This window comes from Saccostrea echinata, unplaced genomic scaffold, assembly GCF_033153115.1.
Source record: "Saccostrea echinata isolate AGI-Se365-2 ecotype Australia unplaced genomic scaffold, CSIRO_AGI_Sech_v1 ptg000066l, whole genome shotgun sequence".
Lineage (NCBI taxonomy): Eukaryota > Metazoa > Mollusca > Bivalvia > Ostreida > Ostreidae > Saccostrea > Saccostrea echinata.
Genome location: NW_026889815.1, coordinates 1 through 22,319, shown reverse-complemented (window position 1 = coordinate 22,319; position 22,319 = coordinate 1). Strand labels below are relative to the sequence as shown.

The 22,319-nt window shown below is 32.8% G+C and overlaps 1 protein-coding gene and 1 long non-coding RNA gene across 2 annotated transcripts; both read right to left on the bottom strand.

Moving 5' to 3' along the window:
* Nucleotides 1–2,975: 2,975 nt before the first annotated feature.
* LOC133176102 (uncharacterized) lies at nucleotides 2,976–7,042 on the bottom strand. The gene is made up of 4 exons (XR_009719385.1): nucleotides 7,012–7,042; nucleotides 5,210–5,263; nucleotides 4,626–4,699; nucleotides 2,976–3,053 (listed from the first exon to the last, which is right to left on the bottom strand). It is a non-coding gene; the product is annotated as an uncharacterized LOC133176102 (long non-coding RNA).
* Nucleotides 7,043–11,768: 4,726 nt separating this feature from the next.
* Nucleotides 11,769–14,798, bottom strand: LOC133176107 (uncharacterized). Its single transcript, XM_061311274.1, has 5 exons — nucleotides 14,407–14,798; nucleotides 13,556–13,686; nucleotides 12,736–12,851; nucleotides 12,540–12,652; nucleotides 11,769–11,901 (listed from the first exon to the last, which is right to left on the bottom strand). Exons 1-5 carry the CDS (start codon nucleotides 14,689–14,691, stop codon nucleotides 11,878–11,880), a joined length of 669 nt encoding a protein of 222 aa, XP_061167258.1. The 5' UTR covers nucleotides 14,692–14,798; the 3' UTR covers nucleotides 11,769–11,877.
* Between the last annotated feature and the right edge of the window lie 7,521 nt (nucleotides 14,799–22,319).

The window sequence follows — 22,319 nt, the reverse complement described above, 5'->3', positions numbered from 1 at the left end:
ATGTGTTTTCCGTGTGATAAATCTTCCCCTTCGATACAAACAATTTCAGCTTTTCTCCTTTTGAAATGTCTTCCCTCTGTTGAAAAGAAGCATTTACATCCTACTTTCTTTTTTTGCAACACTCCATTGTCCTGGGAGGCGCAAACTTAAGAGGTTTGGTAATTTCTTCATCTTAAAGTACCCAAGTCAAAATGAAATGACAATGAACGCAAACTTGCTTTAAAGATGCAACGTTCAACGTCTAATATTTTAATAACATTTCGTCAAAAAAGTGCAATTGACAAAAAAAAAAAAAAAAAAAAAAAAATAACAAGTGTTGAAATGTTGAAAAATGCTGGACAAGCTTAGAATGAAAACGTAAGTATAAACCCTCTCCATGTAACAAGATCAAAATAATACAAGTCAATGGTCACATAACTGTCTAAATGTTCTTTAAATATACTATGCTAACAGAGATTTAGAAAAATTAAAATAATTGGTATGGTAATAGTTTTCTATGGGTTGGAGAAATTTCTCCAGTTAACGCATATTATAAATGTTGCAATTGTTCTGGCAAAGTTACCTCTATGCTTTAATAACAAGCACCATGGATCAAGCCAGCACAGCAATTGCAATTAATGACTCCCTGTTAATGAAATTTATTTCCTAAATAGCCCGTGCATTTTTTCAGACAACAAAAAAGTTAGAACTCAGGGGGAAGATACTGAGGACTATGATTCACGAATCCTGTTTAAATTACATCTGTGAATCCCCATCACACATATTGAGGGAAATAATAGGTCCTAAGAAACACTTTCCCCTGGATCATCTTCAGACTCAGGAACTAAGACTGTCTCTCCTGATACCGGGTCTAGAGTCAGTTTTAGGTGTTTATCATTTGGATTGGATGTCATTAAGTCTGGTGAGCGTACAAGCACAGGCATACCATTAGCTGGGTTTATAATTAATGTTAGGTTTAATGTTGGAATAGGTTCCTCGAGAAAATTCCTTAATATCTGCGGTTCCCCTATTAATTCATTTTGTTTAGATGTTGGCTTAGACTCTTCAACAACAGGAGATTGCTTAGTTTTCTGGGAAATGGGCCTTGGCGTTTTTGAGATTTGTGGATCCCCTATCACTTCAAGATGTTTAAATGTGGGCTTAGATTCTTGGGCAACTGGCGATTGCTTAAGTTCTTTCATAGTTGACCTCAATACTTGTGGCTGTCCTACTAATTCATGACAATTTTCATGTTGTTTCAATGTCGGCTCAAACTCTTGGGTAACAGATGATTGCTGAATAACTGGCCTCTGAGAATTTAAAATTTGAGGTTCTCCTTTTAGTCCATGTTTTGATGTTTGCTTAGCCTTTGGAACAACAGGCATTTGTTTAGTTTTTCTGACACTTGACGTCTTTGGACTTAAACCTTGCAATTTCTTCAATTTCTTTTGTTTTAATTTTGCCTTTGTTTTTTGATCCATAGGCTTTGGCCTCAGTTTTTGGAAGTTCGGTATTGTTTTACTTACATCTTGTACCTCACTTATTAGTTTGATCTTCTTTAATTTGGGATCTAGGTCATCAACAGGTGTCAGTAAACTGAAATTTGGCAGCTGCCTCGATTCCTCTTGATCAGACCTTGTACGTGTCTGTTTTCTAGTATCACAATCACTGGTGGATGGTTCATCTGGACACTTCACTAACATTGGTTTTCCACTAACTGGGTCTATGGTAAGTCTTAGATTTATTAATGAAGACATTCCTTGTACACTTGGACTCACTGAATCTGATGACTCCGTTTGTTCTGATTTCACGTTAGATGATTCCAGATTCACATTATCAATGACTGGTGTTGTTGTGGGGTATCTCACCAAACACGGGATTCCAGTATCTGGGTTTATGTCTAACATTAGATTAATTGGGGGCTTATTGCCACTGACATCTGACTTCAATTCCATTTCATTCTCCATTTTCTGTGTCTCTGATTCAGCATTACTTTTTTGTACAGTACTTGTATTTGACTTTGTTGCGTCATTTGTTCCCTTAGTTGTAAGAAGTTGGGGCACTTGTTTTTGTACAGAATTAAAATTTGTGTCTTGTAATCTACATGTTCCAGTAGTTACTTTTGATAATTTTTTATGTGATAATGCTCGACCTGAAAGATGACTCTTGAGAGCTTTAACTCCCTCTGTATTAAAAAAATTGGATCTTTTTCTATGCAGGGAGGATGTTGAAGACTTTAATTTATTTGAGGAAAATGGTTTGGAACACTTCAGTTTGTTTGAAAAAGATGGCTTTGGGCACTTTGGTTTTGTTGACTCTGGTTTGGACGACTCTGATTTTTCAGGAAAAGTTGGTTTGGTACTCTGTGTGGATGACGTTGAGATCATATTGTCTGAAGAAGATGATGCTGCAGATGTCAGATTATCCAATGAGGATGATTTTGAGGAAGTTATGCTGTCTGATAAGGATAATTTAGGGTACTTTAAATTAACTGTAGAGGATCCTTTTGAAGATGACAAATCATTTTTGATCCCTGTAGATATTCTCAAAACCTTGAACAGCAGCTTCTTTTCTGTATCTGGAGGTGCTTCAGTTCTATTATTGCTTTCTCTTTGTAATTCATAAACATTTAAAAATGATTCATTTTCCCCTTGTGGTAGTTTAAATCGAAGTTTCTTTTCTAGCATCGCCTCATTTCTGTCACCTTTCCCTTTCTGTGCTTCATTCACATCTGTTTCACTTTCACCTTGTGCTTGTTTCACATTCTCACCACATGTTTTTGTATTAACTGTCTTTCTAGAAGTTCGTCTGTAAACATTCAGACAACTGGTCTGAATGTTTCGTTGTTTAATTGTCTTGTTTGTAGATATTGAGTTGTTTTCTAAAGAAGATACATATTTACCTCCCTCTGAAGCAGAATTAATGGTTTCTGGTAATGGTACAAATTTATCTCCCTTTGACACAGGGTAATCTTCCACTGACTTGGGGAGTATGGTCTCTATACTTGGTTCAGCGGACACTATTTTACATGGGATCTCACTGATGATTTCTTCTTCCTCCTTAATGTGAACATCCTGAAGTAAAATAAAATCAGCATAAAATATAAAAACATTTTTATAATCTGCAACTACCTTTGATTAGAAATACTCTTTTGGTTAACTCCCCAGTCCCCTCTCCACTTTCTGTATCACAATTACTGATCTTGTCATATAAGTCAATCACCTTTCATCTTTCTGTATCAGAGTTACTGTTCTTGTTACACCCATCTCTCCACTTTCTGTATCAGAGTTACTGTTCTTGTCACACTAACCTCTCCACTTTCTGTATCAGCATTACTGTTCTTGTTACACTCACCTCTCCACTTTCTGTATGTGTTACTGTTCTTGTTACACTCACTTTCTGTATCAGAGTTACTGTTCTTGTTACACTCATCTCTCCACTTCCTGTATCAGAGTTACTGTTCTAGTTAAACCCACCTCTCCACTTTCTGCATCAGAGTTACTGTTCTTGTTACACTCACCTCTCCACTTTCTGTATCAGAGTTACTGTTCTTGTTACACTCACCTCTCCACTTTCTGTATCAGAGTTACTGTTCTTGTTACACTCACCTCTCCACTTTCTGTATCAGAGTTACTGTTCTTGTTACACTCACCTCTCCACTTTTCTGTATCAGAGTTACTGTTCTTGTTACACTCACCTCTCCACTTTTCTGTATCAGAGTTACTGTTCTTGTTACACTCATCTCTCCACTTTCTGTATCAGAGTTACTGTTCTTGTTACACTCACCTCTCCACTTTTCTGTATCAGAGTTACTGTTCTTGTTACACTCATCTCTCCACTTTCTGTATCAGAGTTACTGTTCTTGTTACACTCACCTCTCCACTTTCTGTATTAGAGTTACTGTTCTTGTTACACTCACCTCTCCACTTTCTGTATCAGAGTTACTGTTCTTGTTACACTCACTTTCTGTATCAGAGTTACTGTTCTTGTTACTGTTCTTGTTACACTCACTTTCTGTATCAGAGTTACTGTTCTTGTTACACCCATCTCTTCACTTTCTGTATCAGAGTTACTGTTTTTATACTCACCTCTTCACTTTCTGTATCAGAGTTACTGTTCTTGTTACACCCATCTCTCCACTTTCTGTATGAGTTACTGTTTTTATACTCACCTCTCCACTTTCTGTATCATAGTTACTGTTCTTGTTACACTCACCTCTCCATATTCTGTATCAGAGTTACTGTTCTTGTTACACTCACTTTCTGTATCAGAGTTACTGTTCTTGTTACACTCACCTCTCCACTTTCTGTATTAGAGTTACTGTTCTTGTACTCTCACCTCTCCACTTTCTGTATCAGAGTAACTGTTCTTGTTACACTCATCTCTCCACTTTCTGTACCAGAGTTACTGTTCTTGTCACACTCACCTCTCCACTTTCTGTATCAGAGTTACTGTTCTTGTTACACTCACCTCTCCACTTTCTGTATCAGATTTACTGTTCTTGTTACACTCACCTCTCCACTTTCTGTACCAGAGTTACTGTTCTTGTTACACTCACCTCTCCACTTTCTGTATCAGAGTTATTGTTCTTGTTACACTCACCTCTCCACTTTCTGTATCAGAGTTACTGTTCTAGTTCCACTAACCTCTTCTCCACTATCTGTTTCAGATTCACTTTCTCCACTGCTGTCATCATCAATTGACTCAGCTCCATCTTCCACTAAATAGAAACATGTCTTGAGGAATATATGTGCATGTTATCAATATTTCACTATTAAATTTATAAAATTTTGTGTCAGACATTTACACTTCATCAATAGGAATATATCAAAAACTTTGCCACATGTCTACATAATACAGTTACCTCTGCATCCATTGTTATTTTACAGCTTGAAAAGAATGGTTTACTTTTCCTTTTTTGACAACCTTATCCATTTTGCAATTACACACCACAAGGTTATATTTTACTTTGTGCCTAGACTGAAATTCTAAATATTTTTTATCATTTAGACCACACATGAACCCTCCAAATAAGCTGGCTAAACACCATCAACGACACTGGTCTATGACATTAAACAAACCAAATCACTGATGAAGCACAACTTCTACATAGATGAAAAGGAATTAAACTCAGTTTGAATCCAAACTTCTCAACAGATATTCAAACATATATATGAGTCATACCATTCTATAATACATGTAAATTTATATCTATTAAACAAATACACACCTTCTAAATCTAATGACATGGCTGTCTCCCCATCTTCTGTTGACATGGGAAAATCTAAAAAAGGAATGAAACTTCAACATAAATATTTTGAATGAACTTTAAATTGTATCTTTATTATTTTGAAGAGTTTTTTTTTTTTTTATTTTTTTTATTTTTGGTGTGGAGTTTTCTGATATTTCTTGTCATTCAGAATGACAGTTTCTCAAACTTTGCAAAATACATGAACCTTATCACTCTCTACCATAAGCTCATACATTCACCTCTGTCGTTGGCTCGCGTATATCAGTGAAAAGCATGAGAAATAGTGTGTTTGTTAAGTTTCTCTTTTAATGTAGATATTTACTACGTATATCTAGAACTATTAGTTTAATTTGAAATAATCCTTGGAATGTCATGTTCTTTACGTTATGTCAAAAATCTTAACGTGAGCCCATCGCAGAGGTGTTGAGAGAGAAACGAACGACAACTCTGCAAAGGGAGATTGGAATCTTATTACTGTAAATAATGTTGCTACAGTAAAACCTGTATAATACGAATGCTGTTTATTCTGAAATCCTGCCCAATACAATGTAAACTTTAAGTCCCTGTCAGTAAATTCAAATGAGCAGAATTTTATTTAAGGACAGATGTAACGTGGTTTTTACTTTATTTTTTTCTATCTCCTAATAATAAACATGATAAAGAGTTCCAATAATATTCATATTCGCGAAGTTTGATTCTAGTGTTTTAGTTTGTGTATTTGGTTACATTGGTATTTAATTTAGTGTCTCAGAACATTAAGTGGGTTTGTACACACATTACCTCTTTTTAGAGTACTTTATCCAGGCCGCGAGAATTGAAAACAAATAATTCATTATCCACAAATAAACAAGTGAACTTGCTAAAGGATCTGTGTTTGACTGTTCATGATGCTAAGTCTGATGCTTTCACCTTACAAAATTTTATCATCTTAAGCAAATTTTAGCCATATTATGTTGAAGCATAGTTTTTCTACAGAATTTGTTGATAATTTGATTATTTACATGATGAAAAATATAGATGTCAGAGAAACATACAATCATTACAAATTCTTACTGATGACAAGATTTTATCAAATTTTAAAGTGAACAAAATTGCAAAAACAGGATTTCATTTTCGGCATTTTTTATTAGCTTATCAGAGAGACAAAGAAAACGGGGTAAGATCTCTGTTAAAAAAAAAAAAGAGTGACGGAATTCAAAGATTATTAAGTCACACTCGCTTCAGAATTGTTCAATGAATATGAAAATATAAATGTACAACAACTTTTAATGTTTTTGTTGTATGTATGGGGTATTGCATTTTCTTTCTTTAAAGAGGGGTAAGGTATAAACAACTAATATGCAAATTGGATTTTCCACAAAAATTAAAGAAAAAAGGTTGATTTCATATGTTGAAAACTTTAGCATTTATCATCTATTGCTGAACTTCGTTTCAAAAGATAAAACTTGAAGAAATACCAGCAAAAAAAGTATGTATGTGCATTTTTGTATATTTTGCATTGAAAAAGACCAAATTTTCATTATATGTTATCTTTTCAAAGCCTGTGGTAATATATTCTGATTTTTTTTGTCTAAGAACATCTGAGGGTATCTTCATTTTAAATAAAGAATATCTTGAAAAATTACCAACAGGTAATGTACATTGCGTATAACCTTAATCTAGAATATTGTCTATTCTGACCAATTTCTATGGAACCAGTGGTGTCCAAATTAGACAAGTTATATTTCACTACATTATTCAGTCGCCATTAAAATTTTAGAAGGATGAAAAAAGTTTCTTACCTGGATCGCCTTCATCATCGACATCTGACCTGCAGTAAAAAAATCAAGATCACAATTGTATTGTTTCTGCATGCAACTGTAAGGTATATATCAATATATTGTTTGATTGCCATACCCACAAAAATCAGCCCTGCTCAAAATATTTTTCTTCTTCTTTCATTTAATATCATGTTTATAATTTGATGATTTTTCAATGAAATCTTGCTTACAATTTGTTGAAGTCCCATGTGAAGGGAATGTAATATTCATATATTGTCACTTATGATTCAATACATGGTCAATACAGTTTATCATTCTTTTTAACAATTGGAACAACTCCAGTTCTTTAATCAGTGTTTGAAATAACTGTGTGCCCAACCACCCAAGATGCACAAATTTTGCCATGGGCGAACAGATTTGCATGTATTGACGCCCGGCTGGACATGTTGAAATTTCCTTTAAATCAAAAATTCATTTACATGATAAATCTTTCTCAGATGAACTTATGGTATCGATAGCAAAGTGTGATAGGTAAAGGGGTAGAAATCGCTAGTCTATGGATTTGGAATTGGAGTTATGGTGGTCTTGACCCATTCATATTATCACTAAAAGCAAATTTATAAAAGACAGTTATTTTCTCAGGCTAGAGTATTTTCGGTAGGGCTGACATCTTTCACTAGCAGTCAGCCCTACATGTCTAGTTAATTTTATGGTGAGTTTCAAACACTGCTTTAATGCTTTAAATTGTCAATAACCATGAGTGCCTAGTGTCTGTAACATTTAAAAAAGTTTATTGACATCAGTATCAAACACATATTATGGAACCTTTATAATTATTTTCCTTTCATAAAATTCTTTAAAACTACATTACTATTACACTAAACCACGGCCACTGGAAGTTAAAGTACATGCACATACTCAATATTTACATTAACTTGCAGTGCCCGTGCACTAAACACACACAAAATAAGCACGAAGTGATGTCATAATGGCACTCTAAGGGAGTTGTGAAATGTGTAGCAGAGAAAAACATTAAAAACCAGAGATATCTGAACATATAGTTATGTCTTATGTGGGATAAATCTGTTATATAGTTTTGGTATGACAGGGTATGGAACAATATCTATATTTTAGTAAATTTCAAACCTGGTCTGCCTAATCCAAACCAGGTATGAAATTTACTAACCAGATATCATCCTGTATCCCGTCACTAAAAAACTTTGTATCTATTAATCTAGCCACTGGCTTTCGATCCTGACTGACCAATACACAATATATGTACCACACACCAGAGACAGAAATAATGATTGTCATTTATACACATACATGTATACACAGGAGTCAGCAGTTTTATCCATAGAGCAATGTAAACAATGATCAGTGAGCTTTGCGAGCGCTAGTTTAGATTTGTAGAATTATGAACATTCAGTGTGTCCCTAACTCGAAATTTAAGTTTTGTACACAATATAGCGAATATAAATTTTAAAAAAAATGGAATTTACATGTATTTAAATTCAGAAGGACTCTACTACATCATGGTTCACTTTGCTACGCTCGCGAAGCCCACTGGTTGTTGTTTACGTTGTTTTATAGATAAAACTGCCGACTCCTATGGCTAAAGGATGGATTCGGAATTTTGTATTGAACAGAAAGTAGGGGAAAATTTTCATTTTTGTTTCCATTCCTCTCTCCATTGCATGTTTCATTGAAAGTATATAAATAACATTTCAAAAGTAGCTTTATTGCAATAAATGACTTTAATCTGGTCTATTTAAAAAAAGTACCTCAAAAGGGGACATTTGTCCCCGCAGAACCATTCATGGACCTCCAACAGGTGTTCGAAAATCTTGTTGTCCGTCGTCCAATCAAATCTCAATCTTGAGATCAGACTCCTCCATGCAACGGCCGCATCCCCCGTGAGAATGTTCCTATATTCATTCATCTTTTGTGAATAATAAAATTTTCCCTAGGAACACTCGCAAAGTATCAAGTATTAACGATTACCTATTGTTGTTTACATCTTTTCTGCTTTCAGCCATGTTTTTGAGAAGAATTTTGATCGGGTTCGGGATGCAAATGTTTGTCTAATAACAGGTAAATAAGCAGTGACCCAAATGAAAAAAATGAGCAAGTCAAAGCAAAATGAAAATTAGGTAATAATAAAAATATATCTTACAACAGAGAATTTTTATTTTGGTATAAATCTTTCTTAAGTTCATAAAACTAACCTGCTAAATATTTATTTTTATATATGAACAAATACAATGTATGCATAAAATTAAATTTGATATATATAGACGAAAGAAATATTATCTTTAACAAACGAATATTGCAGGCATTTTTGCGAAATTAAAAATACTTTATAACATTTATTCATGCTGTTCAGCAGATATCATATATAGGAGGAATAATTCTAGTAAGATCAATTGAGAATTAAACAAGATATTGATTGATTGATTAATTGAATTAATTAATTAATTAAATAAATGAAAAAAATAATAAAAATTAATTTATAGATAATTATTTCATTAATTAATTACTTTTTATTAAACAAGATATTGATTTATTTTAATTAATTAATTAAATAAATAAATAAATATGAAAATAAATAAATGAATAATTAATAGATAATTAATTAATTAATTGATTATTTTTTATCTGTTGATTTTCAAAAAAAAAAAAAAAAAAAAAAAAGCAAAAAATTTGACATTTACATTTATCTTTCCAACTATTCCACGTATCCTTTGACTTAAAAAAAAATACACAGAGTTTTACCCATTTATTGATCAATTATGCAATCTCTTTCCGGAGAGAGTGTATTGCAATGATCCGGAGAAAAAAAAATCATACACATTAATACACAGATACGTAAGGTATATCAAATACAATGGAGGAGCATTGCAGTATCCATATGCAACAAGCATTCTGAGAGTATTCATTAGCAATACTAGTCCCCTACCGACAAGTGTAATCTGGTTCCCGTAAAAAATTGAAAATGCCATAAATCCGTCAAAAATCAGTGAAGCGGTACGAAATGCAAACTTGATCTATAACTCATCAAGGTAAAGTCACATACCAAAAATCAGTTCAATATCTGCAAGCGTTTATCTAGAAAAAAATTGCGGAAAACTCTGAAAAATTGAAAAGGTCTTAATTCCGTCAAAAATCATTGAGGCGGAACGAAATGCAAATTTGATCTGTAACTCATTAAGAATCACTCACATACCAAAAACTAGCTCAATATCTGCAAGCGTTTAGAAAAAAAGTGCGAAAAACCAAGTGGGACAGACCGACAGAGGGACCTCTAGACGGACAGCTAGACAGACGGACGGACAGACTCAGAGGAAACCTAAAGTCCCCTCCGGTTTCACCGGTAGGGGACTAATAACAGATGAATAAGCGGCATTTTCACCACTATCTATAGATTGTGTTTAACAGCCGACACAGTGCGAATTAAAGATGCGTCTCTGTGGTGTTCAAAATTTTCATGAAGAAAGAGAGAGAGAGAGAGAGAGAGAGAGAGAGAGTTTTCCATCTGCGTACTCTTGAAATCTAATCAAGATAGACTCGCATATACCATAATTCACCTCAATATATGAAACTGCAGGTTTTAAAGTCCGGAAAACCTATTGGGACAGAGTGACTTAGGGACTGAATGCAGGCCCGTAGAACGCCCCAACTTTTTCTAAGTATAGTATTTTGCTATAGTAAATTTTCCTTTATATGCTGGTTGCATGGCCTCTCACCCTACTTTTTTTTATTGCAGTAAGGTCGAGCATCATGGTTCCTTTTGGTTCCTGGTGGAACATAGGGCCTCGGCAACAGTCCTCCATCGCATTCTGTTTTGAGCAGCCTTTTTCAGTAAGGTCGAGCACTGGCACTTAATTACGTTTTTTTTTTTTTTTTTTTTTTTTTGTTTTTGTTTTTGTTTTATTGCTTGTCACATTACTTTGGGAAATTGGCCCCCTCATTTTTTGGTCAATTTAGGGTTTTTTTCGCTTGTCAGATCTTTTTGGGAAGTCCCCCCCCCCACTTTTGAAACCGTTGCTACGGGCCTGCAGAAACAGACAGACAGTGGGAAAAACTATTATACCCTTCAGTATCATTAATAGAGAACAGAACAACCTCTCTTAAATATTTGTCTAGAGATATTCTATGCTTCGTTAAGTTGGATATCATATTTGAGATTTATCATAGGAATGGTATTTCTTTCTCTTTTTGTTTTGATATCTTGCATCAATTACATAAAATATATTTTCAAGTGCTACTGCTTATAATTACGTACGCAGTGGTTTATGCTGCGCATATGAACGTCAGAGCTTAGTGTTGTACGACAATATTAAGAGATTTTGACAGTTTTAATCAGTGTCACGATGTATTACTTTCGTTGTTTTCTTCAGTACAGTTTCTGAACGTGGTGGAGAATTTGCGGCGAATTCTTTTTTTTTTATTTTCACCTTGAAAGAATAACAATATCTTATTTTCACAATAAAAATGAGTAACAGGTCTGTGAAAATATCAATGTTATTCAATGGATTATTTTGTTTTACTGTATTTCACTGTTGAAAATATAATAATTTTCTGAGAAAAAATTAATCTCATCATTTATTTTACATTATGAGCTTCAAAGCAAATGTGAATGTTTAAAAAATCTAAGGAAATAGTTACTTATAAAACATTTTTTTTTCTTTCTGGTAATGTCTCATCCACTGAATGGTCGAATATTTGGAAAACAAACCATGTGAATTTTATTCAGTACATTTTAAAGCAACAACACATTTTTAACATTTATGCTGTTTTTATTACATAATCAATGGAATAAAGAATTCCACATCACATGTCTGAGTCCTTTGTTCATTTTGTGGAATCACTTTAGAGGATGTTTTTTCACACCGGAACATGGAAAATATACTGAAAAGATAATCAAAAGATACATCATATTATTCAAGTAAAACAATTTACACACACAAGACAAATGAATACACATTTAAGAAGATTTCAAAAGATTAACAACTATTGGCGAGCTTGAAAATAATTTTCCATTTAAGGCCATCTTTAAAATATTGTTTGTTTGACCTCTCCCCACCGACTGACTAAAAACGGTCTGATCCAGACTTCCAGGAAACATTTTTTTATCATTAATATTATTATTAATTAAGAATATTACATTTGCTGGTGTTTTAAAATAACAAAAAGTTGTTCCTACCTATACCCAATTTTTTTATCCTCAGTCGGGAGAGGGCGAGCAAACATGTTTTTTTTAAAGATGGCCTAAAGTTTTTTTAATTTTAAACAAAATTAAAATAAGTATAAACACAGCCAGATAATACATACAGAATTATGGAGGAGCGGATCAATGAAGATACATATGTAGAGTTACAAAGGAGCGGATCTTGAATACAGATGCATACGGAAATACAAAGGAACTTATCAGTGATGAAACGTTCAGAGTTACAAAGGAGCGGATAAAGATGATACTACATACAGAATTAGAAAGGAGCGGATCAATAGTGATACATACAAAGGAGCGGATCAATGATAATACATACAGAATTATGGACGAGCGGATCTATGATTTTCATCCAATCATGCAAGGACCAAGCTTTGTCAATGAGCTTCACGACGTTATTGATGGCATACAGGGGTGTGCCCGACACTCCACCTAAAATTGGATATCACAGTTTTTATCAAAAGATAGTCAGTGATAATTAGTTGTAAAGAATATTTTTTTTCCACGGTACGTACGCGTGCAGGCGTATTTCCAGTCCATACGGACGTGCATGTCTACCCATGGATCAGCTATCTTCTGAAGAAACGTTGCTTTCTGTAGACCCATCTGGGCGGCTATATCCCCAAGCATGCTAGAATCAAACAATCATGACATTGTAGCCATTTACTATGATTTAGTAAGGTATGCTTTATGCTGATATGCATGCATATGATACATGTAGAAATATACAAGTTATATATAGCTACTGTTTTTTAAAATCTAAATCGCGTTCCATAACTTTTTAATTCTCAATAGACACCCAAACACGGGTGTCAATTTGACATGCAATAAAAAAAAGCTCGGGAACGAAAGTTGGAGAAAAACCAGTAACTAATGTGTGAGGTGTGTTAGTTCTACTTTATATAGAGACTCCCCCCCCCCCTACCTCCTAAAGAAATGGAGTAGTGAAACATATAGAAGGAATGGAAAAGAAAACAAAAAAAGATCCCCTGCTGTGATAAGTTAAGGAGCAAAATTAGTATATATTTTTTACTGGAGTGGAGAAGATAAGACCAGCATACATAAAGAACATGGAATGGTCCTCTAATACGAAAGAGAGCTCTGTAATTGATAACCCTTATATTAAGGTGTAGTACATGTATCTATTCTAAGTAAAAGTATGCAACTTAACAAAGATTTTACCAAAATGTGCCCCATAGGATATACATAAATAATTTGTTTTTACTTTTAATCCTTGTCTTAGGCTAAAATATTTTATACAAATCACAGAAAAACATCATTTTAGCGAGCAGAAATATCTTTGGTCCGGTATTAATCGTTCATTGAGATACTTACTTGGTAACATCCGCCTCTGATCGCGTGTGTGTTGCCGCGTTTGAGAGTGAGTAGATGTTGTCATACACACGCTTTGCCCAGTCATACACACCATTGGTAGAAGTTGACATCTGGTTGATTACCTCTGTTCCCTAGTAATTTTTAACACTTTGAATTAAGTATAATTGAACTGAAATATGGTAAAAGGAAAGCTGAGGCTCCAATACTGAGTACACTGTACCTTAATGTTATGTTCGCCTTAGTGAATGTTGGGTGCAGGTGAAATAAAATTTCATTTCATAAATTTTATCAATTAAGAAGTTTTCAATTGATTTTAGTTTTAGTCCAATGTAAAAAAAAAAATCTAGTATTCGCCTGGAAGGTCACATGCAGGTGAAATAAGCATTAACCTTTTTTTTTCTCTATAATTTCAGATCTCACTCAATCAGAAAGCTAAGAATCGATATAAGAATGTTAAATTGGATGCCAATTGTAATAAAAGTATTTTGCTTTGAAAGTAATTCTTTTGGTGTTTTCTTTCTTATTTACATGTTGAAATACAGTTGAACGTTGATATCTCGAACACCGATATCTCGAATACCATTGTTATTGCGAAGTGACTTTGAAGTCTCAAACCCTTATTCTCAAAGTATTTTATCCTGGATATCTCGAATCCTCGGATATCTCGAAGTTGTTTCTTGATCCCATTGAGTTCGAGATAACGAGGTTTAACTGTAAATGTCTTCCTTCTGAAACTACTTATGATACCGTTTACTCTAATGTCTCCCTTTGTAAATGATGATAGTGGTTTTAAAACTTTGAAAATTACAAAAGTTGATGGAAACAAAAAGAAATATAAAAGAAAATATTACCATTGATACGAGAAATGAGTTCCTGTGATAGGGCAATGGGAACATATGAAGACGGAGCGTAAGAACATCCGGTCCGTAGTGATTAGCCACCTGTAGCAGCGTAGGAAAAGCCTGTTTGCTGTCAGGACACAACGGGTCAAAAAAGGCGTCGATCGTCACAGCAGTGAGGTTTGTTCTTGTTCCATAGGCGTATACATACCCCAGGGTGCGCGGAGGAATGGGAACTTCCTGCGCATGTGCAAACATCGAAATAGAAACAAATGTAATGAGGGTAACTATCCCCATGGTTGTGTAGATTTTAAGTGGCAAGAGTCGGCGATGATCCTTATTTTAGAGTGGATAACATGTACGTCCTAATTTCAGTGTTTTCTCAGGAGGTAATTGCCTGGATCCTTTGAAATGGAGATTTATGTAAACACCTATTAGTAAGATGATAACAACTATTTATAACAAGGTAAATAAATGTATGTTTCTTAGTCGTGGATACTTTTAGATACAAAAATATTTGTCGGAAGCTGCGTTTTATGCAGATTTTTCTTTAAAATTATCTATATTTGTAACGTACTATTTACATTGTCAATGCAGAGGTTAAAATTGTGTTTAATAATCATAAGAAAGAATGTTTTTCGTTTTGTTAATTGTTTTACTTATTTATATATGAAGCATATTATGAAAATCAGAGAAATTATTCATATACCGGTGTTAAGCAAAAATTTTACTAAACATATCGGCAAAAGTGTACAAAAAAGACTGAAAAACGTTAGCGTCGTTAAAGAATTACCTAGTACATGCAGTAAAACTGGCTTATAAGGAAATAGGGAAATTTTCCTATTTCCCTATATCCAACCAAAGGAAATAGGGATATATACGAAAGTTTCCTTTATAAGGAAGTTATATATTATTCCCTACAGTACCCTTTCATACAATACCTTCTTCTATAAGTACTAAAGAATATAGTATGTAATAGAATATAATAGATCCGAGGAATTAAAAATCCCATGTTTACATGACTTCCTTATAAGCACGCCTTACCTATCTAAGATACAAAAGAATATAGTATGTAATAGAATATAATAGATCCGAGGAATTAAAAATCCCATGTTTACATGACTTCCTTATAAGCACGCCTTACCTATCTAAGATACAAAAGAATATAGTATGTAATAGAATATAATAGATCCGAGGAATTAAAAATCCCATGTTTACATGACTTCCTTATAAGCACGCCTTACCTATCTAAGATACAAAAGAATATAGTATGTAATAGAATATAATAGATCCGAGGAATTAAAAATCCCATGTTTACATGACTTCCTTATAAGCACGCCTTACCTATCTAAGATACAAAAGAATATAGTATGTAATAGAATATAATAGATCCGAGGAATTAAAAATCCCATGTTTACATGACTTCCTTATAAGCACGCCTTACCTATCTAAGATACAAAAGAATATAGTATGTAATAGAATATAATAGATCCGAGGAATTAAAAATCCCATGTTTACATGACTTCCTTATAAGCACGCCTTACCTATCTAAGATACAAAAGAATATAGTATGTAATAGAATATAATAGATCCGAGGAATTAAAAATCCCATGTTTACATGACTTCCTTATAAGCACGCCTTACCTATCTAAGATACAAAAGAATATAGTATGTAATAGAATATAATAGATCCGAGGAATTAAAAATCCCATGTTTACATGACTTCCTTATAAGCACGCCTTACCTATCTAAGATACAAAAGAATATAGTATGTAATAGAATATAATAGATCCGAGGAATTAAAAATCCCATGTTTACATGACTTCCTTATAAGCACGCCTTACCTATCTAAGATACAAAAGAATATAGTATGTAATAGAATATAATAGATCCGAGGAATTAAAAATCCCATGTTTACATGACTTCCTTATAAGCACGCCTTACCTATCTAAGATACAAAAGAATATAGTATGTAATAGAATATAATAGATCCGAGGAATTAAAAATCCCATGTTTACATGACTTCCTTATAAGCACGCCTTACCTATCTAAGATACAAAAGAATATAGTATGTAATAGAATATAATAGATCCGAGGAATTAAAAATCCCATGTTTACATGACTTCCTTATAAGCACGCCTTACCTATCTAAGATACAAAAGAATATAGTATGTAATAGAATATAATAGATCCGAGGAATTAAAAATCCCATGTTTACATGACTTCCTTATAAGCACGCCTTACCTATCTAAGATACAAAAGAATATAGTATGTAATAGAATATAATAGATCCGAGGAATTAAAAATCCCATGTTTACATGACTTCCTTATAAGCACGCCTTACCTATCTAAGATACAAAAGAATATAGTATGTAATAGAATATAATAGATCCGAGGAATTAAAAATCCCATGTTTACATGACTTCCTTATAAGCACGCCTTACCTATCTAAGATACAAAAGAATATAGTATGTAATAGAATATAATAGATCCGAGGAATTAAAAATCCCATGTTTACATGACTTCCTTATAAGCACGCCTTACCTATCTAAGATACAAAAGAATATAGTATGTAATAGAATATAATAGATCCGAGGAATTAAAAATCCCATGTTTACATGACTTCCTTATAAGCACGCCTTACCTATCTAAGATACAAAAGAATATAGTATGTAATAGAATATAATAGATCCGAGGAATTAAAAATCCCATGTTTACATGACTTCCTTATAAGCACGCCTTACCTATCTAAGATACAAAAGAATATAGTATGTAATAGAATATAATAGATCCGAGGAATTAAAAATCCCATGTTTACATGACTTCCTTATAAGCACGCCTTACCTATCTAAGATACAAAAGAATATAGTATGTAATAGAATATAATAGATCCGAGGAATTAAAAATCCCATGTTTACATGACTTCCTTATAAGCACGCCTTACCTATCTAAGATACAAAAGAATATAGTATGTAATAGAATATAATAGATCCGAGGAATTAAAAATCCCATGTTTACATGACTTCCTTATAAGCACGCCTTACCTATCTAAGATACAAAAGAATATAGTATGTAATAGAATATAATAGATCCGAGGAATTAAAAATCCCATGTTTACATGACTTCCTTATAAGCACGCCTTACCTATCTAAGATACAAAAGAATATAGTATGTAATAGAATATAATAGATCCGAGGAATTAAAAATCCCATGTTTACATGACTTCCTTATAAGCACGCCTTACCTATCTAAGATACAAAAGAATATAGTATGTAATAGAATATAATAGATCCGAGGAATTAAAAATCCCATGTTTACATGACTTCCTTATAAGCACGCCTTACCTATCTAAGATACAAAAGAATATAGTATGTAATAGAATATAATAGATCCGAGGAATTAAAAATCCCATGTTTACATGACTTCCTTATAAGCACGCCTTACCTATCTAAGATACAAAAGAATATAGTATGTAATAGAATATAATAGATCCGAGGAATTAAAAATCCCATGTTTACATGACTTCCTTATAAGCACGCCTTACCTATCTAAGATACAAAAGAATATAGTATGTAATAGAATATAATAGATCCGAGGAATTAAAAATCCCATGTTTACATGACTTCCTTATAAGCACGCCTTACCTATCTAAGATACAAAAGAATATAGTATGTAATAGAATATAATAGATCCGAGGAATTAAAAATCCCATGTTTACATGACTTCCTTATAAGCACGCCTTACCTATCTAAGATACAAAAGAATATAGTATGTAATAGAATATAATAGATCCGAGGAATTAAAAATCCCATGTTTACATGACTTCCTTATAAGCACGCCTTACCTATCTAAGATACAAAAGAATATAGTATGTAATAGAATATAATAGATCCGAGGAATTAAAAATCCCATGTTTACATGACTTCCTTATAAGCACGCCTTACCTATCTAAGATACAAAAGAATATAGTATGTAATAGAATATAATAGATCCGAGGAATTAAAAATCCCATGTTTACATGACTTCCTTATAAGCACGCCTTACCTATCTAAGATACAAAAGAATATAGTATGTAATAGAATATAATAGATCCGAGGAATTAAAAATCCCATGTTTACATGACTTCCTTATAAGCACGCCTTACCTATCTAAGATACAAAAGAATATAGTATGTAATAGAATATAATAGATCCGAGGAATTAAAAATCCCATGTTTACATGACTTCCTTATAAGCACGCCTTACCTATCTAAGATACAAAAGAATATAGTATGTAATAGAATATAATAGATCCGAGGAATTAAAAATCCCATGTTTACATGACTTCCTTATAAGCACGCCTTACCTATCTAAGATACAAAAGAATATAGTATGTAATAGAATATAATAGATCCGAGGAATTAAAAATCCCATGTTTACATGACTTCCTTATAAGCACGCCTTACCTATCTAAGATACAAAAGAATATAGTATGTAATAGAATATAATAGATCCGAGGAATTAAAAATCCCATGTTTACATGACTTCCTTATAAGCACGCCTTACCTATCTAAGATACAAAAGAATATAGTATGTAATAGAATATAATAGATCCGAGGAATTAAAAATCCCATGTTTACATGACTTCCTTATCAGCACGCCTTACCTATCTAAGATACAAAAGAATATAGTATGTAATAGAATATAATAGATCCGAGGAATTAAAAATCCCATGTTTACATGACTTCCTTATCAGCACGCCTTACCTATCTAAGATACAAAAGAATATAGTATGTAATAGAATATAATAGATCCGAGGAATTAAAAATCCCATGTTTACATGACTTCCTTATCAGCACGCCTTACCTATCTAAGATACAAAAGAATATAGTATGTAATAGAATATAATAGATCCGAGGAATTAAAAAATCCCATGTTTACATGACTTCCTTATAAGCACGCCTTACCTATCTAAGATACAAAAGAATATAGTATGTAATAGAATATAATAGATCCGAGGAATTAAAAATCCCATGTTTACATGACTTCCTTATCAGCACGCCTTACCTATCTAAGATACAAAAGAATATAGTATGTAATAGAATATAATAGATCCGAGGAATTAAAAATCCCATGTTTACATGACTTCCTTATAAGCACGCCTTACCTATCTAAGATACAAAAGAATATAGTATGTAATAGAATATAATAGATCCGAGGAATTAAAAATCCCATGTTTACATGACTTCCTTATCAGCACGCCTTACCTATCTAAGATACAAAAGAATATAGTATGTAATAGAATATAATAGATCCGAGGAATTAAAAATCCCATGTTTACATGACTTCCTTATAAGCACGCCTTACCTATCTAAGATACAAAAGAATATAGTATGTAATAGAATATAATAGATCCGAGGAATTAAAAATCCCATGTTTACATGACTTCCTTATCAGCACGCCTTACCTATCTAAGATACAAAAGAATATAGTATGTAATAGAATATAATAGATCCGAGGAATTAAAAATCCCATGTTTACATGACTTCCTTATCAGCACGCCTTACCTATCTAAGATACAAAAGAATATAGTATGTAATAGAATATAATAGATCCGAGGAATTAAAAATCCCATGTTTACATGACTTCCTTATCAGCACGCCTTACCTATCTAAGATACAAAAGAATATAGTATGTAATAGAATATAATAGATCCGAGGAATTAAAAAATCCCATGTTTACATGACTTCCTTATCAGCACGCCTTACCTATCTAAGATACAAAAGAATATAGTATGTAATAGAATATAATAGATCCGAGGAATTAAAAATCCCATGTTTACATGACTTCCTTATCAGCACGCCTTACCTATCTAAGATACAAAAGAATATAGTATGTAATAGAATATAATAGATCCGAGGAATTAAAAATCCCATGTTTACATGACTTCCTTATCAGCACGCCTTACCTATCTAAGATACAAAAGAATATAGTATGTAATAGAATATAATAGATCCGAGGAATTAAAAATCCCATGTTTACATGACTTCCTTATCAGCACGCCTTACCTATCTAAGATACAAAAGAATATAGTATGTAATAGAATATAATAGATCCGAGGAATTAAAAATCCCATGTTTACATGACTTCCTTATAAGCACGCCTTACCTATCTAAGATACAAAAGAATATAGTATGTAATAGAATATAATAGATCCGAGGAATTAAAAATCCCATGTTTACATGACTTCCTTATAAGCACGCCTTACCTATCTAAGATACAAAAGAATATAGTATGTAATAGAATATAATAGATCCGAGGAATTAAAAATCCCATGTTTACATGACTTCCTTATCAGCACGCCTTACCTATCTAAGATACAAAAGAATATAGTATGTAATAGAATATAATAGATCCGAGGAATTAAAAATCCCATGTTTACATGACTTCCTTATAAGCACGCCTTACCTATCTAAGATACAAAAGAATATAGTATGTAATAGAATATAATAGATCCGAGGAATTAAAAATCCCATGTTTACATGACTTCCTTATCAGCACGCCTTACCTATCTAAGATACAAAAGAATATAGTATGTAATAGAATATAATAGATCCGAGGAATTAAAAATCCCATGTTTACATGACTTCCTTATCAGCACGCCTTACCTATCTAAAGATACAAAAGAATATAGTATGTAATAGAATATAATAGATCCGAGGAATTAAAAATCCCATGTTTACATGACTTCCTTATAAGCACGCCTTACCTATCTAAGATACAAAAGAATATAGTATGTAATAGAATATAATAGATCCGAGGAATTAAAAATCCCATGTTTACATGACTTCCTTTATCAACACGCCTTACCTATCTAAGATACAAAAGAATATAGTATGTAATAGAATATAATCCGAGGAATTAAAAATCCCATGTTTACATGACTTCCTTATCAGCACGCCTTACCTATCTAAGATACAAAAGGAATATAGTATGTAATAGAATATAATAGATCCGAGGAATTAAAAATCCCATGTTTACATGACTTCCTTATCAGCACGCCTTACCTATCTAAGATACAAAAGAATATAGTATGTAATAGAATATAATAGATCCGAGGAATTAAAAATCCCATGTTTACATGACTTCCTTATCAGCACGCCTTACCTATCTAAGATACAAAAGAATATAGTATGTAATAGAATATAATAGATCCGAGGAATTAAAAATCCCATGTTTTACATGACTTCCTTATCAGCACGCCTTACCTATCTAAGATACAAAAGAATATAGTATGTAATAGAATATAATAGATCCGAGGAATTAAAAATCCCATGTTTACATGACTTCCTTATCAGCACGCCTTACCTATCTAAGATACAAAAGAATATAGTATGTAATAGAATATAATAGATCCGAGGAATTAAAAATCCCATGTTTACATGACTTCCTTATCAGCACGCCTTACCTATCTAAGATACAAAAGAATATAGTATGTAATAGAATATAATAGATCCGAGGAATTAAAAATCCCATGTTTACATGACTTCCTTATCAGCACGCCTTACCTACCTAAGATACAAAAGAATATAGTATGTAATAGAATATAATAGATCCGAGGAATTAAAAATCCCATGTTTACATGACTTCCTTATCAGCACGCCTTACCTATCTAAGATACAAAAGAATATAGTATGTAATAGAATATAATAGATCCGAGGAATTAAAAATCCATGTTTACATGACTTCCTTATAAGCACGCCTTACCTATCTAAGATACAAAAGAATATAGTATGTAATAGAATATAATAGATCCGAGGAATTAAAAATCCCATGTTTACATGACTTCCCTTATAAGCACGCCTTACCTATCTAAGATACAAAAGAATATAGTATGTAATAGAATATAATAGATCCGAGGAATTAAAAATCCATGTTTACATGACT

Excerpts from the sequence above, each read along its gene's own strand:
- LOC133176107 (XM_061311274.1), bottom strand. The coding sequence starts at position 14,691 with ATGGGGATAGTTACCCTCATTACATTTGTTTCTATTTCGATGTTTGCA. Across the intron at positions 13,687-14,406 it reads ACTCATTTCTCGTATCAATG|GGAACAGAGGTAATCAACCA; the intron begins GTAATATTTTCT and ends AAAAATTACTAG. Across the intron at positions 12,653-12,735 it reads CTGGAAATACGCCTGCACGC|GTGGAGTGTCGGGCACACCC; the intron begins GTACGTACCGTG and ends ATCCAATTTTAG.